Here is an 18,022-nt window from a genome sequence, read left to right on the forward strand (position 1 = left end):
GTTGGGCCGCGCCGTCCCCGCCGCGCGCTCCCGCCCCGCCGGAGCGGCCGCCGCGCGTCGCCGCCGCCGCCCTCCGCCCTCTCCGACCCGCGCGGCGCGCTGCTGATGACGTCGGCAGCTGGGCGCCGGCGCCATCTTGGGAGTGGCGGGGCGGGGGGGGGGGGAGGAGGGAAGGGGAGAGGCGGCGCGGCGACCTTCCAGGAGGGAGGGGGGGAGAGCGGCGCGGCTTTGCGCGTCATCGGCGAGCGACGGCGGCGCCGCGCGGCCATCTTGGGGGGGCGGAGGGGGAAGGTCTGGCTGGTCGGGGAAGGGCTGGCCCCGAGGGGACCCCAGGGGGACCCGCGGTCCTGTCAGCCCCGAGGGGACCCCATGGCCCGGTCCCAAGGGGTCCCCGTGGCCCTGTTGTCCCCAAAGTGTCCCCGTGGCCCTGCCCTGAGGGCTCCCCGTGACCCTCTTGTCCCCTGAGTGTCCCCATGGCCCTGTCCCAAAGGGTCCCCATGGCCCTGTCGTCCCCTGAGTGTCCCCGTGGCCCTGTCATCCCCAAAGTGTCCCCATGGCCCTGTCCCAGAGGGTCTCCATGGCCCTGCTCCAAGGGGTCCCTGTGGCCCTGTTGTCCCCAAAGTGTCCCCATGGCCCTATCCCAAAGGGTCCCGATGGCCCTGTCATCCCCAACATGTCCCCATGGCCCTGTCGTCCCCAACGTGTCCCCGTGGCCCTGTCCCCAGGGGTCCCCATGGCCCTGTCATCCCCAATGTGTCCCCGTGGCCCTGTCCCCAGGGGTCCCCATGGCCCTGTCATCCCCAATGTGTCCCCGTGGCCCTGTCCCCAGGGGTCCCCATGGCCCTGTCATCCCCAATGTGTCCCCGTGGCCCTGTCCCCAGGGGTCCCCATGGCCCTGTCATCCCCAACGTGTCCCCGTGGCCCTGTCCCCAGGGGTCCCCATGGCCCTGTCATCCCCAATGTGTCCCCGTGGCCCTATCCCAAAGGGTCCCGATGGCCCTGTCGTCCCCTGAGTGTCCCCATGGCCCCACCCTGAGGGGTTCCCATGGCCCTGACATCTCTGTCACTGCCCCAGGTCCCCATGGGTCTGCTCCAGGTCCCCATGGCCCTGACAGCCCCATCGCTGGCCCAAAGACTCCCCATGACCATGTCCCCGGGGGTCCCTGTGGCCCTGACATCCCTGTCACTGCCCCAGGTCCTGGGATGTCCCCGGCAGGCGTGGGGTGCTGGGGAGAGGGTGGGATTGGGGACAGAGCCCCGAGCGGTGGCAGGACACAACCAAGCACCTTGTGACGGTGGCACCAGTGCTGTTTATTGCCTGGGGAGGGGACACCCCGCGGGATCGGGATTAAACACCCTTCGGAAAGACCCAGGAGGTGGTGGGTGACTGGGCTGCAGGGACACGTTGGGGACACCGGGACAGCCGGTTACACGCTGGTGGCCTGAGCATCGTCACCGCTCTCGTCCCAACCCCGCGCCAGCATCCGGCGTCCCGTCCTCCCGGGGTGGCCCAGGGCTTGGGCGATGGCACCCCGCAGCTCCGCCTGCTCCCTCTCCAGCGCCGACAGCCGTCTCTCCTGCGAGGGGACCGCGTCAGCCCCCCCCCCCCCCCCGCCCCCGGCCCCGGGTCCCTCTTGTCACCCATGGATGCACCCGCGTCCCGGCTCTTACCAGCTCTCGGCTCTTCTCCTCGCTGGTCTTCAGCCTCTCCAGGTCTTTCTTCCTGGTGCCTTCAGCCGCCGTCAACCTAATTGGGGTGGGGATGAGCCGAGACCCCGACCCGGCGGTGGGGCACCCACTGGCAGGGGGCACCCACTGGTTTGGGGCACCCACTCCCCATCCCCATCCCTACCTGGCACCCAAATTGGCCGCACGGGCGTTTGCCTCCTCCAGCTGCTGCCGGAGACGCTCGAGCTGCTCTCGGTGCTGACCCTGCTCCTGCCGCAAGCCGCGGTGTTGGACCTCCATCTCGCCCGCCCGCGTCTCCGCCAGCCGTAACTTCTCCCGGTTCTCCGCCACCTCCTTCCGCAGCGCCTCGATCAACCGCCCGTGCTGGAGGGGGACGAGGACGGGGTGGAGGGGGTCAGCGGGGCACCCCGGTGGGTTTGGCTGCCGCCCACCCCAGGGTTACCTTCTCCAACGGGCGGATGGCGTAGAGCTCGCCCTGCGCCGCCGCCGCCGCCGCCTCCTCTGCGTAGCGCTGCCACGGCACCGTCGACTTGCGCGGCAGTGACGCCGATGAGCGCAGCTTCCCATGACCCTACGGCACCGGTGGCACCCGTTAATGCCGACGTTCTCCTCGGAGCACCGGCATCGATGCGAGGGTGGCGTGGCGGCCACCGTGGCTTACCGGGGCATCGCGGGGGACGAGGGACCCCGGGTTGTCCTCGGCCGGTGGCTCCACCACGTGTTCGGCGCTGCTCTGCTTGCGTAGGCGCCGGGCGGCTTTGCTCTGCGCCGGCACGCTCTGGGTGCGCTGCACGTTGCGGCGTTCACGGCTGGGCGGTGGTGATGGCACCGGTGCCGGTGATGGCTCTGGTTCTGGCCCATCCTCCCGGCCCCGGACGCGGCGGATGCTGATGAGGGACTGGCTCTTGATGAGGGGGCTGTGCTTGCTCAGGTCCCGTGGTGGCACGAAGCCTGGTTTGAAGCTCTTCGCCGGACTGCAAAGGGAGATGGGGCAATGGCACGGCCGGCTACCGGGGTGGTGCCAGACCCAGGAGGCGCCTGAACCACCCCGAACCCAACCAGGACCAGAGGCACCCCAGACCCAGTTGGGATCGGACCCATCTCCTGAACCCAGGCTGGACCTGAAGCACCTCAAACCCAACTGGGACCAGGACCATCCCTCAAACCCAACTGGGACCAGAACCATCCCTCAAACCCAACTGGGACCAGGACCATCCTCAAACCCAGCTGGCACCAGAACCATCTTCAAACCCAACTGGGACCAGAAACATCCCCCAAACCCAACTGGGACCAGGACCATCCCCCAAACCCAACTGGGACCAGAACCATCCCCCAAACCCAACTGGGACCAGAACCATCCTCAAACCCAACTGGGACCAGAAACATCTCCCAAACCCAGCTGGGACCAGAACCATCCTCAAACCCAGCTGGCACCAGAACCATCTTCAAACCCAACTGGGACCAGAAACATCTCCCAAACCCAGCTGGGACCAGAACCATCCCCCAAACCCAACTGGGACCAGAACCATCCTCAAACCCAACTGGGACCAGAAACATCTCCCAAACCCAGCTGGGACCAGGAACATCCCCCAAACCCAACTGGGAGCAGAACCATCCTCAAAACCAGCCTTGACCTGAACCGCCTCAAACCCAGCTAGAACCAGAGTCACCCCAAACCCAGGCGGGACCAGAACCACCCCAAACCCATCCTAGTGTCACCCCTCTACCAAAGCTCCTCCTGGCCCCGCATGTCCACCTTGGTTGCGTGTGTGTCCCTGTCCACCCACCGGTACCTTCGCTCCGTGGTGGAGCTGAGCCGGACAGAGACGGGGACAGGGGTCCCCTCCCTGATGGCGGTGAGGATGGTGGGCAGGGGCTCCAGCTCCTCCTGCGTGGCCTGCCAGGATGAGACAAGGACATTATGGGGACAATGGGTGACCTTGTGCCATCCACGGGGCAATGGACGCCAGCTCTGTGTGTGGGGAGGAGGTGGCCGGTCTCGCCAGCTACCCTTGGGGACAACTGGGTGGCGGCACCTGGTCCAAGCTGGAGAAGATGTCACAGAGCAGGAGGTGGAGAGTGGCGAGCTCCAGGGCCAGATCCACGTAGCCGTCGTAGGTGGCCATGTGGACGCTGCTCTCGGGGTTGGCCACGCTCTGCAGGAAGGCCGTCATGGTGCTCCAGTTGTGCTCCAAGAACTCGTTCATGAAGCCCATGTAGGCCTCCTTCTCGCCAAACCTGAGGACCACGATGGCCGGTTACCTGGGGGCCAGGCGACGGCCTGGGCCACCGCCATGGTCATGGGCCAGGCCACCTCCTGGATCATGGACCAAGTCACTGCAATGTCCCTGCACCACGTCACCACCCTGTCTACAAGCCAGGACATGGGTGAGGACGCTGCCGTGTTCTTGGACCAAGCCACCCATAGGTCAGGCCACCACAGGTGACGCAGGAGGCTCTGCTACTGGGACACCTCAGCCCCGTGCATGGAGTGGAGACGTTCTCTGCTGCCCCATGGCTGGTTCATGGCGTGTAGGAGATGTCCCTGCTGCCCCATGGCGTGTAAGGGACATCCCTGCCGCTCCATGGTATGTTGGGGACAACCCTACTGCCCCACGACCGTCCACGGCACGTGCCACACAGCGTGTAGGGGATGTCCCCGCCGCCCTGTGGCTTCCCCGTAGGGATGTCCCTCCCCACCGGTACCAGTGCCGTGCCCTGCTGTGACGTACGTGGTGAAGTTGGCCAGGTTCTGGATGACCTTGGCCACAAGGGTGAGGGTACGGGCGGTGGCCTCGCTCGGGTACTCCTGGACGAGGCCGAAGAGGCTGGGGGACATGACGGCGGGGCAGAGGAACCGCAGGAAGAGGGAGGCCGAGACCAGGCGCTGCCCGATGGGCGCCTTGCCCCGCGCCGCGCACTCCTCCTGCCACGCCGCGAAGATCTCGCCTAGCTCTGCCGGGAAGGCGCTGCGGGGAGAGACGCCCCGATGGAGGCTGGGGCAGGTGGGCGGCCCTGGAACCCCCACCATGATGTGCTGTGGGACACGGTGCCCACCGCGCCTATGCTTGTTCCTGTGCCGGTCCCCTGTGCTTGTCCCCAAGGTTGTCCTCAGGTCCTTCCTGGTGCCCATCCCCATGTCCATCCCAGGGATGGTGCCCATCCCTGTCCCCCATCCCCCATCCCAAGCTTGTCCCTGGGTCCTTCCTGGTGCCCATCCCCATGTCCATCCCAGGGATGGTGCCAGTCCCCAAACCCATCCCCACGCCCACCCTGGTGCCAGCGCCTGTCCTCCTGCCCATTCCCATTCCCGTCCCCAAGCTCATCCCTGCGCCCGTGCCCATCTCCAAGCTTTTCCCCAGGTCCTCCTGGTGTTGGTGCCCACCTTCGTGCCTGTCCCATTGCCCGTGCCGGTGTCCAACCCCAAACCCCCCCATCCCCGTGCGGGTGCCCACCCCCGTGGCCATCCCCCGTGCCCAACCCCATGCCCACGCGAGGGCTGGCCCTCACTCGCAGGACGCAGCGATGCGCTGGAAGGTCTCCTCGCAGACCTGCCGCAGGTTGTTCTGGTTGTCGGAGAGGTCAAGGCCGGCGCATTTGCCGGGATCAACCTCGCAGCTATCATCCGAGGTGCAGAGCTGGGCCACGGCCTCACCTGGGCACCGAGGGACAGCCCGTAAGGGGACCAACCAGCCGCCACCGTGGCCACGGTTGTGACAAGCCCCCGCCACATCCCCATGGATGTCCTGGGGGTGTCCTACAGCCCATGCCCTGCGCCCCGTAACACCCTGTAGCACCCTGTAATGTCATGCCCAGGATGTCCCGCACCCCGTAACGCCCCGTAATGTCCCACAAAGACCTGTAACGTTCAGACGTACCCAGCGTGTCCTGGAGGTACTTGCCCCCCACCAGCTTCATGTACTCATCGATGGCCTTGGTGGCCAGCGTGTTCTCACGGAAGATCAGCGCCTCACGGTCATCGAAGCGGTCCAGCTCGGCCACACCGAGGTCGATGAGGAACGACTGCCAGGTGGACGTGTTGAAGGGCTCGGCGGGCACCCATGGCCCCAAACGGCCTTGATCAACCCACCCTGGGAAGTGCCAGGATCTCCTGGCACTCCCCCGAATTGCGTTTCCCATCCCATCCCACCCATCCCACCCCATCCCATCCCACCCATCCCACCCATCCCATCCCATCCCATCCCAACCCAACTCACCCATCCCATCCCAATCCATCCCAACCCAACCCAACTCTCCCATCCCATCCCATTCCAACTCAACCCAACCCATCCAACCCATCCCAACCCAACTCATCCACCCCAGCTCTCCTGGCACCCCCAACCCATGATGGCCATCCCACCCCAACCACCATGCCCACAGCACCCCAGGCAGCACCCATCTTGCCCTCACCCACTCTCCCCACATCCCCCGTGGCCAGCACCCGCTCCACCTTGGCCTTCCCGGTGCTCTGCAAGACGCGGACCAGAGCACCGGCCAGCTCCTCCTTGTGCCGCACGGCGATGGTGGGCTCCAGACAGGCGCACAACTCCCGGTAATGGAAGGTGATGAACTCAGCCAACTCCTTGTAGCGTACGATGGGCAGCACCCGCACCTCCCGGTAGCGCCCGCGCACCCTCACCGACGGCACCCGCTCGCCTCCCCCAGGACCGCTCAGCGGGTACCAGCGCTCCAAGGGCTGCCGGGCGGCCGCCAGCTCGGCCAAAGGGACGGTGATGGAGGCCACCGGTTGACTGGGGTTGTCATCGCGGCAAAGGGCAAGGGTGAGGGCACGGGCGGGTGGTAAGGCGGCCAACTGGAAGAGTTCACCCCAAAAGAGCTCGCCGTCGGGGCCGGCCACCTTGGCGGTGGTACGGGCGAAGAGGGTGCCATCCAGGTGGAGGTGACAACGGAGGCGACGCCGAGGTGGCAGGTCCCGTGCTTCGTAGACCCACAGGCTCAGCGCCAGCTCCAGCCGCTCGCAGTTGTCCTGCCAGGGTGGGGGACATGGGTGGGGGGGATCAAGGGGACAGTGGGGGACGTGGGCGGGGGTGGGTGAATCTGCCGGGGGGGGGGGGGGGGGTTGGGGGGGACAGGGTGCAGGGGATAGGGAATTCTGCGGGTGAACGTGGGGATGGGGGGAATGGGGACAGGAGGGGACGTGGGGGACCGGGAGGGACACGTGGGAATGGAGGGGACATGGAGGGACAGGAGGGGACATGGGGGCCGGGGGGGACACTGGGGACAGGGGGGGACTGGAGAGGACATGGGGGGCTGGGAGCAGACATGGGATTCAGTGGAGGGACTTGGGGACAGGAGGGGACACAAGGGATGGGGCAGGACACTGGGGACAGGAAGGGGCATTGGGGACAGGAGGGGACAGGGGATTTTCCAGGGGGACATGGGGGACGGGAGGGGACATGGAAGAATAGGAGGGGACAGGGATTCTGTGGAGGGACATGGGGTCTTGATGGGACATGGAGGACTCGAGAGGACATGGGGGTCAGGAAGGGACACGGGGACACGGGTGGACAACCAAATCCTCAGGGGGACAGGAGGGGACAGCCAAATCCACGGAGGGACAGGAGATGACACGAGGGGACAGCCAAGCCCCCAGGGGACAGGAGAGGACATGGGGGACAGCCAAGCCATCCGGGGGACAGCAGGACACAAGGGGACACGGGGCTGTGGGTGCCTGCAGGGGTCCAGGGTGGGGTGGGGTGTTCGTGCCTCAGTTTCCCCGCCCAGCCCTGCCAGCGGGCCTCATCCCGCCCGTTGGGGAGACAGGAGGGGAGCGGGTGGCCCCTCACATCAGGGTGCTGGGGGTAGCGGGGGGTGGTCCCATGGGTGTCCCATGGGTGTCCCCACGGTCCCACCTTGTTGGGCTGCACGGTCCGGCGCAGGTTCTCAATCCAGCGGTCACGCTCGGCCAGGGACGTGCACCCGAAGGACCGGCTGCCCTCGCCCGTGATGATCTGGGTGCAGGGAGGGTGTCTGGGGAGCATCCTAGGGGCCTGGGGGGACTGTGCTGGGGGCGCTGGGTGCCCAAGACCAAGGGCTGTGCTGGGGTGTCCCGTCGGGGTGCCCTGGGTGCCTTTGCAGAGTGCCCTGGGTGCCCCTTCAGGGTGCCCTGAGTGCCTTTGCAGGGGGCCTGGGTGCCTCTCCAGGATGATTAGGGTGCCCTGGGTGCCCCTCCGGGTTGCCTGGGATGCTCTGGGTGCCTCTCCAGGGTGTCTGGTGTGCCCTGGGCGACCTGGGTGCCTCTCCAGGGTGCCTGGGATACCCTGGGTGCCTGTGCAGGGTGCCCTGGGTGCCCTGGGTGCCCTTCCATGTTGCCTGGGGTGCTCTGGGTGCCCCTCCAGGATGCTTAGCGTGCCCTGGGTGCCTATCCAGGGTGCCCTGGGTGCCTGTGCAGGGTGTTCTGGGTGCTCTGGGTGCCTCTCCAGGGCACCCTGACCACCCACCCAAGCCCATTACCTGAAAGCAAAACTTCTCGCCCACGATGCTGCCATGCACGGGCCGGATGATGACATTGTCCCCGGTGAGGTCCAGCTCGGCCACACTGGGCGGTGGCAACAGTGACTCCCATGAACCGTTCCGGCTGGGGACCCCACAGGGACAGGACCATCACCGGGGCACCCTCACCAGCACCCACATCTGCCCCCCACCCTCCGCGGTGCCGTACCTCTCGCCATCGGGGACCGTAACCACCGGCGCCTCGGCTTTGGGGACACCACGACCTTTCCTCTCACGGAGCCTCTTCCACAACAGCCCCTGGATGGGGTAAGGAGACGGCTGCCGTGTCACCCGTGGGTGGGGCTGAGCACCCTAGGTGGGGGGGGGGCTAGGATCAGGGTGGGGGGTGCCCACCTTGACATTGCTGAACTGGGAGGTGGGGGGGGTCTCGCTCTCGGTGCTTCTCCCGGCACCCCGGCTGCTCCTCTCATCCGCAGTCAGGTCTGGAGGGGCACCCAGCATCAGGACCCGCCCTTTACCCGCACCCCGAGCACCCCAACACCATGCCAGGGTTTTGGGGGGGGCCAGGATACACCCATACCCCCCCCCACCCCCTTGGGAAACATCAGCCAAAGCTGGAGGAAGGACCCAGGCGCCTGGTTCCGGGTGCCGAATCCCGCCAGCACCTCACCGTATCTGCAGCCCTGAGATGCAGCCAAGCTTTGGGTGCTGAAAATGGGTGCTCATGGGTGCAAGGGAGAAGGGGGCAGAGGGGTGTTTCCTGCTGCCTCGGCTCTGGTGCACGGCGCCGGTGCTCAGCCCCGGTGCCCAGCCCCGGTGCTGCGATGCCGAGCACCCATCCAGGATGGTCCCCACCCAGGTGCCATGTGGATGACGGCCCCGGTGCCAGGCGGGTGCCAGGGGTGTAACTCACCTCCCTGCGCCGTGCAGAGCAGCCAGCGGCGGGGCCCCATGGCTGGCAGCGATGCCGTCTGCCCGCGCTGGCGAGGGGCGCAGGGAGGAAGCCGAAAGCGTTTATCGCTCGGATCAGCAGACGCAGCAGCGTGGAGGAAGCGGTAATGGTACAAGGCAGCCTTGCACCCAGCGCTTCCCCCACGCACCCGGCTCGGTGTGGGGCACGGGGCATGGGGCACGGCGGGGTGCGCGGCACAGGGCATGGCATAGTGCATGGTGCGTGGCGTGGCGCGTGGGGCATGGCACAGGGCATGGCGTGGGGCATGGGGCACGGCGGCGTGATGCACGGCACAGGGCATGGCATGGTGTGCTGCACGGCACGGGGCATGGCACGAGGCATGGTGTGGTGCGCAGTGCATGGTGCACGGCACGGTGCATGGCACAGGGCATGGCGTGGGGCGTGGGGCATGGTGCACAGCATGGTGCACAGCACAGGGCATGGCGTGGTACATCGTGTGGTGCATGGCACGGGGCACGGCATGCTGCACGGCACGGTGCGCAAATGGTGCACAGCATGGGGCACGGCACGGGGCACGGCATGGGGCACGGCATGGGGCACGGCACAGGACACGACATGGTATGACACGAGGCTTAGCAGGGTGGACGACACGGGGCACAGCACGGGGCACGGCTCGCTGCGTGGCACGGTGTGCAACATGGGCACGGCACAAAGTCTTGCATCTGGCACGGCATGCGCGCAACGTGGGGCACGGCATGGGGTGCGGTACAGTGCACGGCACAGGGCATGGCATGGGGCATGACCGTGGAGCACGGCACGGGGCACGGGGCATGGCCATGATGCAAGATGTGGGGCGTGGGGCACGGTGCATGGCCGCACGGCGCATGGCACGATGCACGGCACAGGGCACGGCCATGATGCACGGCATGGGGCATGGTGCACAGTGCACGGCATGGTGCGTACCGTGGTGCACAGTGCACGGTGCCTGGCACGGGGCACGGCCGTGGTGCACAGCACAGCGCTCAGTGCACGGTGCGTGGCCGCATGGTGCATGGCACAGGGCATGGCCGTGACGCACGGCACAGTGCGCAGTGCACGGTGCACGGTCATACGGCGCGTGGCGCAGGGCATGGCCATGGTGCACGGCACGGTGCACGGCGCATGACGACACGGTGCATGGTACGATGCACGGCACAGGGCACGGCCACGGTGCAAGGCATGGTACAAGCTGCGTGGTGCACAGTGCACGGTGCATGGCATAGGGCATGGCCACAATGCACGGCACAGCGCACGGTGCGTGGCGCGTGTCATGGTGCACAGTGCCTGGCCACAATGCACGGCGCGGCGGCGCACGGCGCATGGCCGTACGGTGCATGGCACGGTGGCAAGCCACGGGGCACAGCCCAAGGGGCTCCATGCACAGGAGCTGCACCGGACCTGCATGCCCACGGCTCACACCAGCACGTGCCAACACCCCGTGGCATTGTCGCGTGCCGGCGCAGGGCGAGCTCACTCACCAGGGTCCCTCCTGCTGCCCGCCGGGTGCAGGTTGGTGCTCTCGGAGATGGAGCTCCCCGTCCGGTTCCTGCTCCTGCAGGAAGCCTGGTGGCGCAGAGGGGTCAGCCACCACCGTCCCCAGCACCCATCTGTGCACCCCGTCACCCAAGGGACTCCGGCACAAGCCCCTGGGTGCCCAGGGGACTCTCGTCCCCATGTCCTCACCTCCTCGTCCCTGCCCATGAGGACCAGATGTCCGTCCACCAACGAGAAGTTGGAGACATCCCACACCAGGGCATCGGGTGCCGGAGCCAGCGGGATCGATGACGTCCCATGGGTGCCCGCTGGGGGTGCAGAGCAGGGTGTCGGGGGGAGATTGGGTGCTCCCCATGCCCCCGTCACCCATGGGCAGCGTGGCAGTGCCGGGGGACATGTGGCTGTGGCCATGCCGCTATAGGTGTGACAATACCAGGGCACACGGGGCCACGGCCACGGTACGGTTGGGGTGATGGTGCCAGGGGACATACGGCCGTGGCCATGCCACCACGGGTGTGCTGGTGCCAGGGGACATATGGCCATATGTCGGGGTTTGACCCCAGCTGGCAACTAAGCCCGGCACAGCCGCTCGCTCGCTCCCCCCCGGTGGGACAGGGGAGAGAATCGGGGGGGTAAAAGGGAGAAAACTCCCGGGTTGGGATAAAGGCAGTTTAACGGGGAAAGCAAAAGCCGCACGCGCAGGCAAAGCAAGCCAAGGAATTCCTTCGCTCCTTCCCATGGGCGGGCAGGTGTTCAGCCATCTCCAGGACAGCAGGGCTCCATCACGCCTCACGGTGCCTTGGGAAGACAAACGCCATCGCTCCGAACGTCCCCCCCTCTTCCTCCTTCTTCCCCCAGCGTTATACGCTGAGCACGACGCCATACGGTGTGGGACATCCCTCGGGTCAGCTGGGGTCAGCTGTCCCGGCCGTGTCCCCTCCCAACTCCTTGCGCCCCCCCCCAGCCTGCTCGCGGGTGGGGTGGGGTTGAGGAGCAGAAAAGGCCTTGACTTAGTGTCAGCCCTGCTCAGCAGTGACGAAAACACCCCTGTGTTATCAACGCTCTTTCCAGCACAAATCCAAACCGTAGCCCCGTGCCAGCTGCTGGGAAGGAAATTAACCCTACCCCGGCCAAACCCAGCACATTCCCCACCCCTACATAAACCCAACGCGGGGCTCGAAGGGTTCGAGATAACGACGGGTTTGATCGGCATGTGCTAGATGGAATTTACAGCTGTTGTTGCTGTTCAGCTATTAATCGGCAGGCTCCCGCGCTTGCCGTGGGGCTTGCTCGCCCCGCTGGGTATCAGCGTCCCGTGCTCGTTCGTGGCTGCCTTTTGCGTTCGCTGCCCGCTGTCCTGCCGATCATCTCGCTCTGCTGAACCCGGGAACGTTTCGATACCAGCAATGGCCACGCGCCTGGGCTGGCAGACGGCCGGGACATCGCCGCTGTTTCTGTGCTGCTGCACCGGACGGGCTGGAACTCCGGCGTGAACTCGAGTCGTAGGGACCGCGACCCGTGGATGAATCCACGCGGGTGCAGGACACCCCGAAGCGTCTGTGGCCGTGGGTAAGTCCACGCCAGAGCAGGTAGGTTCTCGAAGCGTCTGTGGCCGTGGTTATGGCTGTGCCGCAGCAGGTACGCCTCTGAAGGGATTGTGGCCCAAGGGTAAGTCCACGCTGGAGAAGGCGCGCCTCGAAACGTCAGGGGCCGTGCATGAGGTCATGCTGGAGCATCTTAAAGCGTGTGGCCGTGGATAAGCCCATGACGGAGCAGGTACGCCCCTGGAGGGACTGCAGCCGTGGGGAAGGCCACGCTGGAGCAGGTTCACTCCCGAAGGGACTGCGGCTGCGGGTAAGGCCACGCTGGAGCAGGTATCTTGGACAGCGTCTCCCACAGCGTTCTCCTCGAGAAGCTGGCGGCTCACGGCTTAGACAGGTGGACTCTGTGCTGGGTAAAAAACTGGCTGGACGGCCGGGCCCAGAGAGTTGTGGTGAATGGAGTTACATCCAGTTGGCGGCTGGTCACGAGCGGTGTTCCCCAGGGCTCAGTTTTGGGGCCGGTCTTGTTCAATATCTTTATCGATGATCTGGATGAGGGGATCGAGTGCACCCTCAGTCAGTTTGCAGACGACACCAAGTTGGGCGGGAGCGTTGATCTGCTCGAGGGTAGGAAGGCTCTGCAGAGGGACCTGGACAGGCTGGATCGATGGGCCCAGGCCAACTGTATGAGGTTCAACGAGGCCAAGTGCCGGGTCCTGCACTTTGGCCATAACAACCCCAAGCAGCGCTACAGGCTTGGGGAAGAGTGGCTGGAAAGCTGCCTGGCGGAAAAGGACCTGGGGGTGCTGGTCGACAGCCGGCTGAACATGAGCCGGCAGTGTGCCCAGGCGGCCAAGAAGGCCAATGGCATCCTGGCCTGTATCAGAAAGAGTGTGGCCAGCAGGAGTAGGGAAGTGATTGTGCCCCTGTACTCGGCCCTGGTGAGGCCGCACCTCGAATACTGTGTTCAGTTTTGGGCCCCTCGCTACAAGAAGGACGTCGAGGTGCTGGAGCGTGTCCAGAGAAGGGCAACGAGGCTGGTGAGGGGTCTGGAGAACAAGTCTGATGAGGAGCGGCTGAGGGAACTGGGGCTGTTTAGCCTGGAGAAGAGGAGGCTGAGGGGAGACCTCATCGCTCTCTACAACCACCTGAAAGGAGGTTGTAGCGAGGGGGGGTCGGTCTCTTCTCCCAAGTAATAAGCGATAGGACGAGAGGAAACGGCCTCAAGTTGTGCCAGGGGAGGTTTACGTGGCATATTGGGAAAAGTGTCTTCACCGAAAGGCTTGTCAAGCTTTGGAAGAGGCTGCCCAGGGAAGGGGTGGAGTCCCCATCCCTGGAGGTATTTAAAAGACGAGTAGATGAGGCGCTCGGGGACATGGTTTAGTGGGCATGGGGGTGTTGGGTCGACAGTTGGACTCGATGATCTTAGAGGTCTCTTCCAACCTCAATGATTCTATGATTCTATGATCTCTGAAGGCATTGCGGCCCATGGAGAAGGCCACGCTGGGGCAGGTGCACCTCAAAGCGACTGTGGCTGTGGCTAAGTCTACGCCGCAGCAGGTTCACCCCCGGAGAGACTGCGGCTCACAGATAAGGCTCCGCTTGGAGCAGGTCCGCCCCTAAGGGACTGCAGCCTGCGGATAAGCCCAAGCCGGAGCAGGGGCAAGGGGAGGAGTTCATTGCGATGTTAAACCTGACGGTCCAGCCCAAAGGGACGAGGGGGCGGAGATTGCGATGGAAGTACCTTTAAATTGTTGTAACCCGGGATCCGAGTTGCAAATCCGATTTGGGAATTGCTATGGCGGGAACCACCCGAACCGGCGGAGGAGAAGCCTGACAAGCAGCAGCGACCCGGCCTGAGCTGGCTTTGGGGCCCTGTAACCCCACGCAACGCACCACCTCTCCTGCCCTGAGTGACCACCGTAACGGCCGGAGCCCAAAGCCGCGGACTAAATGAGCTCACGGGACGTTTTGTGGGCATTCGTGGACATTTTACGGACATTTCACAGTCCACAGACATGGGCTAAGGGAACGATGTCTGCGTATGGTCTCAAAGGATGGGGAGGGGGAGGGGGTGGTTAATGAGGGTGTGGGACCTGAGCATGACGTAAAGGGTGTGGAATAAAGGGTGGAGAATGTGCTGGGTTTGGCCGGGGTAGGGTTAATTTCCTTCCCAGCAGCTGGCACGGGGCTACGGTTTGGATTTGTGCTGGAAAGAGCGTTGATAACACAGGGGTGTTTTCGTCACTGCTGAGCAGGGCTGACACTAAGTCAAGGCCTTTTCTGCTCCTCAACCCCACCCCACCCGCGAGCAGGCTGGGGGGGCGCAAGGAGTTGGGAGGGGACACGGCCGGGACAGCTGACCCCAGCTGACCCGAGGGATGTCCCACACCGTATGACGTCGTGCTCAGCGTATAACGCTGGGGGAAGAAGGAGGAAGAGGGGGGGACGTTCGGAGCGATGGCGTTTGTCTTCCCAAGGCACCGTGAGGCGTGATGGAGCCCTGCTGTCCTGGAGATGGCTGAACACCTGCCCGCCCATGGGAAGGAGCGAAGGAATTCCTTGGCTTGCTTTGCCTGCGCGTGCGGCTTTTGCTTTCCCCGTTAAACTGCCTTTATCCCAACCCGGGAGTTTTCTCACTTTTACCCCCCCGATTCTCTCCCCCATCCCACCGGGGTGCAGTGAGCGAGCGGCTGTGCCGGGCTTAGCTGCCGGCTGGGGTCAAACGCCGCCGCCATGGAGGTGCCGCCATGAGCGCGGCGATGCCAGGGGAAATACGGCCACAGCCGTGCCACAGTTGGGGTGGCAATGGTGGGGGACACACGGCTGTGCCGCTATCAGCGCGGCAATGCCAAGCCACGCTTGGCCGTGGCCATGCCGTGGTGGGGACAAACCCCGGGTGGCTGCCCAGCACCAGGGCCCTGCCTGCACCGTGGGTGGCCCTGCCAGAGCCGAGCCGGTTTTGCCAGATCCGGGTGCCGCAGGGGCTGGCACGGCTCCACGTGCCGCCACCGAGCCCCGTGCCGGGCACACACGGGGAGCAGGGCCACGTGTGGCTGGGAGCGGGCCCTGGGGCCAGGTGGGACCCAGGCATCCTGCACCCATGGGTGCTCCCCCAACCCTGGAGGGCGCCTGCAGGCAGGAGCTCCCCAACACCAGCAAAGCCTGGCCGCATCCTGCACCCCGCTATGTCCCTCACCATCACCCACCCATCGCCCACCGCCTCCCAGACCCCAGCGGTCACCATCACCCATCACCACCACCCGCTACCCGCTGCCCCCAACCCACCGCCCATCACCCATTGCACCCCGGATCATCACCCATTTCCATTGCCCACCACCCGTCAGCCCCCAACCCATCATCCATCACCCCCAACTCATCACCCATCGTCATCACCCACCACCCATCACCCCCCAACCCATCACCCATCATTATCACCCCCTGCCCATCACTCCCAGCCCATCACCTATCGTCACCACCCGCCACCCATCGCCCCTAACCCATCACCTGTCGTCATCACCCACCACCCATCGCCCCTAACCCATCACCTGTCATCATCACCCACCACCCATTGCCCCTAACCCATCACCTGTCGTCATCACCCACCACCCATCGCCCCTAACCCATCACCTGTCGTCATCACCCACCACCCATCGCCTCTAACCCATCACCTGTCGTCATCATCCACCACCCATCGCCCCTAACCCATCACCTGTCGTCATCACCCACCGCTCCCCAACCCGTCACCAACCACCGCGCACCACCCATCATCCCCCAACCCATCGCCCATCACCCCCAACCACACTCCCCCCCCCCCGGCCCATCACCAGCACCCACCACCAGCACCCAGCACCCCGACCCCCACCCCTCCCCAGCACCCCCATACCTGGAACAGCATCATGGAGCACCTGCTCAGCCCTGGCGCCGTTCTCCACGTGACCCTTCCTCTTGGACATGGAGCGCAGGTACTTCTGCAGGGTGGCCTTGCCACCCTCGGGTCCCCGTGTCTCCTTGGTCCCCTTGGAGGGGGCTGAAAAAGCCCGTTGGAAGAGGGACCGGCGGGTGCTGGCCTTGGGTGCCCCCAAGCTGGAGCTGCCCTTTCCGGTCCCATCATCGGGGCCATCGGACTCGGGTTGGCTGTAGGAACGTTTCCAGCCCTGCAACCGGGTCCAACGCCGGCTGCCCGGGGACCCTGTGCCCCGCTCGGCTTCTCGGTCACCCATGGGTGCTGCCGTTCGCCATTTGTAGGTCTTCAGTAGAGTTGGCGGCTCGGGTCCCAGCGGGGGTTTCTCCACCTCCATCTGTGGGATGGGGAGAGCCACGGTAGCCACGGGGCGTCCACGAGCCGGCATGGGGAGCTGGGTGGGTGGCGGTGGGAAGGGCGCCCTTCTCTGGGCGCCCCCAATCTGGCATCCCCACCCGGGCACCCCTATTTGGGTGCCCTGTCCTAGTATCCCTATTGGAGCACCCCCACCCAGGCACCCCTATCCAGGCACCTCTAATTGAGTCCCCCTTTATGGGTGCCCCTATCCAGGCACCCATGTACAGGCACCCGATATGGGCACCCTATCCAGGCAACCCCCTATTTGGGTGCTCTCACCCAGTGCACCCCCATCCAGGCACCCTGTGTGGGTGCCCTTATCTGGGGGGTCTCTATCTGGACACCCCCACCCAAGCACCCCTATCCAGGCACCCTTATCTGGGTGCTCCCATCCAGGCACCCCAATCCAGGGACCCTTATTGGGGTACCTGTATGTTATGACCCCATTTGCGCACCCTTATCTGGGTGCCCCTCTCTGGGCACCCCTACCTGGGTGCCCTTCTCCAGAGCACCCTCATCCAGGCACCCCTATTTGGGTCCTCTCATCCAGGGCACCCTTATCTGGCCACCCTTATCTGGGCACCCACATTGGGGGGGTCTCTGCCCACCGAGGGGTCCCCATCTTGTGGGTGCCCACGTCCCTGGGGTGCCCCTGCCCACGGAGGGGGTCCCCCACCCAGTGGGTGCCCATGCCCCGGGGTAGCCCTGCCCATGAGGGGTCCCCATCTTGTGGGTGCCCACATCCCTGGGGTACCCCTGCCTGCCGAGGGGTCCCCACCTTGTGGGCACCCATGACCCTTGGGTGCCCCTGCCCATGGAGGGGGTCCCCCACCCAGTGGGTGCCCATGTCCCTGGGGTGCCCCTGCCCACCGAGGGGTCCCCAAATTATGGGTGCCCACATCCGTGGGGGTGCCCCTGCTCACTGAAGGGCCCCCATCTTATGGGTGCCCACAACCCTCGGGTGCCCCTGCCCATGGAGGGGGTCCCCCACCCAGTAGGTGCCCATGTCCCTGGGGTGCCCCTGCCCATGAGGGGTCCCCAAATTGTGGGTGCCCACATCCGTGGGGGTGCCCCTGCCCACGGAGGGGCCCCCACCTTGTGGGTGCCCACAACCCTCGGGTGCCCCTGCCCACGGAGGTGGTCCCCCACCCAGTGGGTGCCCATGTCCCTGGGGTGCCCCTGCCCACCGAGGGGTCCCCAAATTGTGGGTGCCCACGTCCCTGGGGTGCCTCTGCCCACCGAGGGGTCCCCAAATTCTGGGTGCCCACATCCGTGGGGGTGCCCCTGCCCACGGAGGGGTCCCCACCTTGTGGGTGCCCACAACCCTCGGGTGCCCCTGCCCACGGAGGTGGTCCCCCACCCAGTGGGTGCCCATGTCCCTGGGGTGCCCCTGCCCACCGAGGGGTCCCCAGATTCTGGGTGCCCACATCCGTGGGGGTGCCCCTGCCCACCGAGGGGTCCCCACCTTGTGGGTGCCCACGACCCTCGGGTGCCCCTGCCCACGGAGGGGGTCCCCCACCCAGTGGGTGCCCATGTCCCTGGGGTGCCCCT

The 18,022-nt window shown here is 65.7% G+C and overlaps 1 protein-coding gene across 2 annotated transcripts; it reads right to left on the reverse strand.

The window, feature by feature from the left end:
- Nucleotides 1–1,293: 1,293 nt before the first annotated feature.
- On the reverse strand, nucleotides 1,294–10,870 carry RASAL3 (RAS protein activator like 3). Of its 2 annotated transcripts, none has more exons than XM_076360819.1 (17): nucleotides 10,799–10,870; nucleotides 10,594–10,678; nucleotides 8,557–8,645; nucleotides 8,372–8,460; nucleotides 8,164–8,287; nucleotides 7,563–7,661; nucleotides 6,140–6,676; nucleotides 5,568–5,712; nucleotides 5,200–5,344; nucleotides 4,422–4,658; nucleotides 3,726–3,927; nucleotides 3,483–3,586; nucleotides 2,351–2,663; nucleotides 2,132–2,260; nucleotides 1,853–2,052; nucleotides 1,672–1,747; nucleotides 1,294–1,577 (listed from the first exon to the last, which is right to left on the reverse strand). In XM_076360819.1, the coding sequence occupies exons 1-17, from the start codon at nucleotides 10,814–10,816 to the stop codon at nucleotides 1,428–1,430; spliced, it is 2,742 nt and encodes a 913-aa protein (XP_076216934.1). In that variant the 5' UTR covers nucleotides 10,817–10,870; the 3' UTR covers nucleotides 1,294–1,427. The 2 variants fall into 2 exon arrangements, with proteins under 2 accessions (XP_076216934.1, XP_076216933.1); XM_076360818.1 differs by having other exon boundaries at nucleotides 3,477–3,586.
- Nucleotides 10,871–18,022: the final 7,152 nt, after the last annotated feature.

This window comes from Aptenodytes patagonicus, chromosome 30, assembly GCF_965638725.1.
Source record: "Aptenodytes patagonicus chromosome 30, bAptPat1.pri.cur, whole genome shotgun sequence".
NCBI lineage: Eukaryota > Metazoa > Chordata > Aves > Sphenisciformes > Spheniscidae > Aptenodytes > Aptenodytes patagonicus.

Coding starts and splice junctions, on each gene's coding strand:
- RASAL3 (XM_076360818.1), bottom strand. Junction 5,345..5,567: donor GTACCTCCAGGACACGCTGG/GTACGTCTGAAC, acceptor CTCGGTGCCCAG/GTGAGGCCGTGGCCCAGCTC. Junction 3,587..3,725: donor TCTTCTCCAGCTTGGACCAG/GTGCCGCCACCC, acceptor TCATCCTGGCAG/GCCACGCAGGAGGAGCTGGA.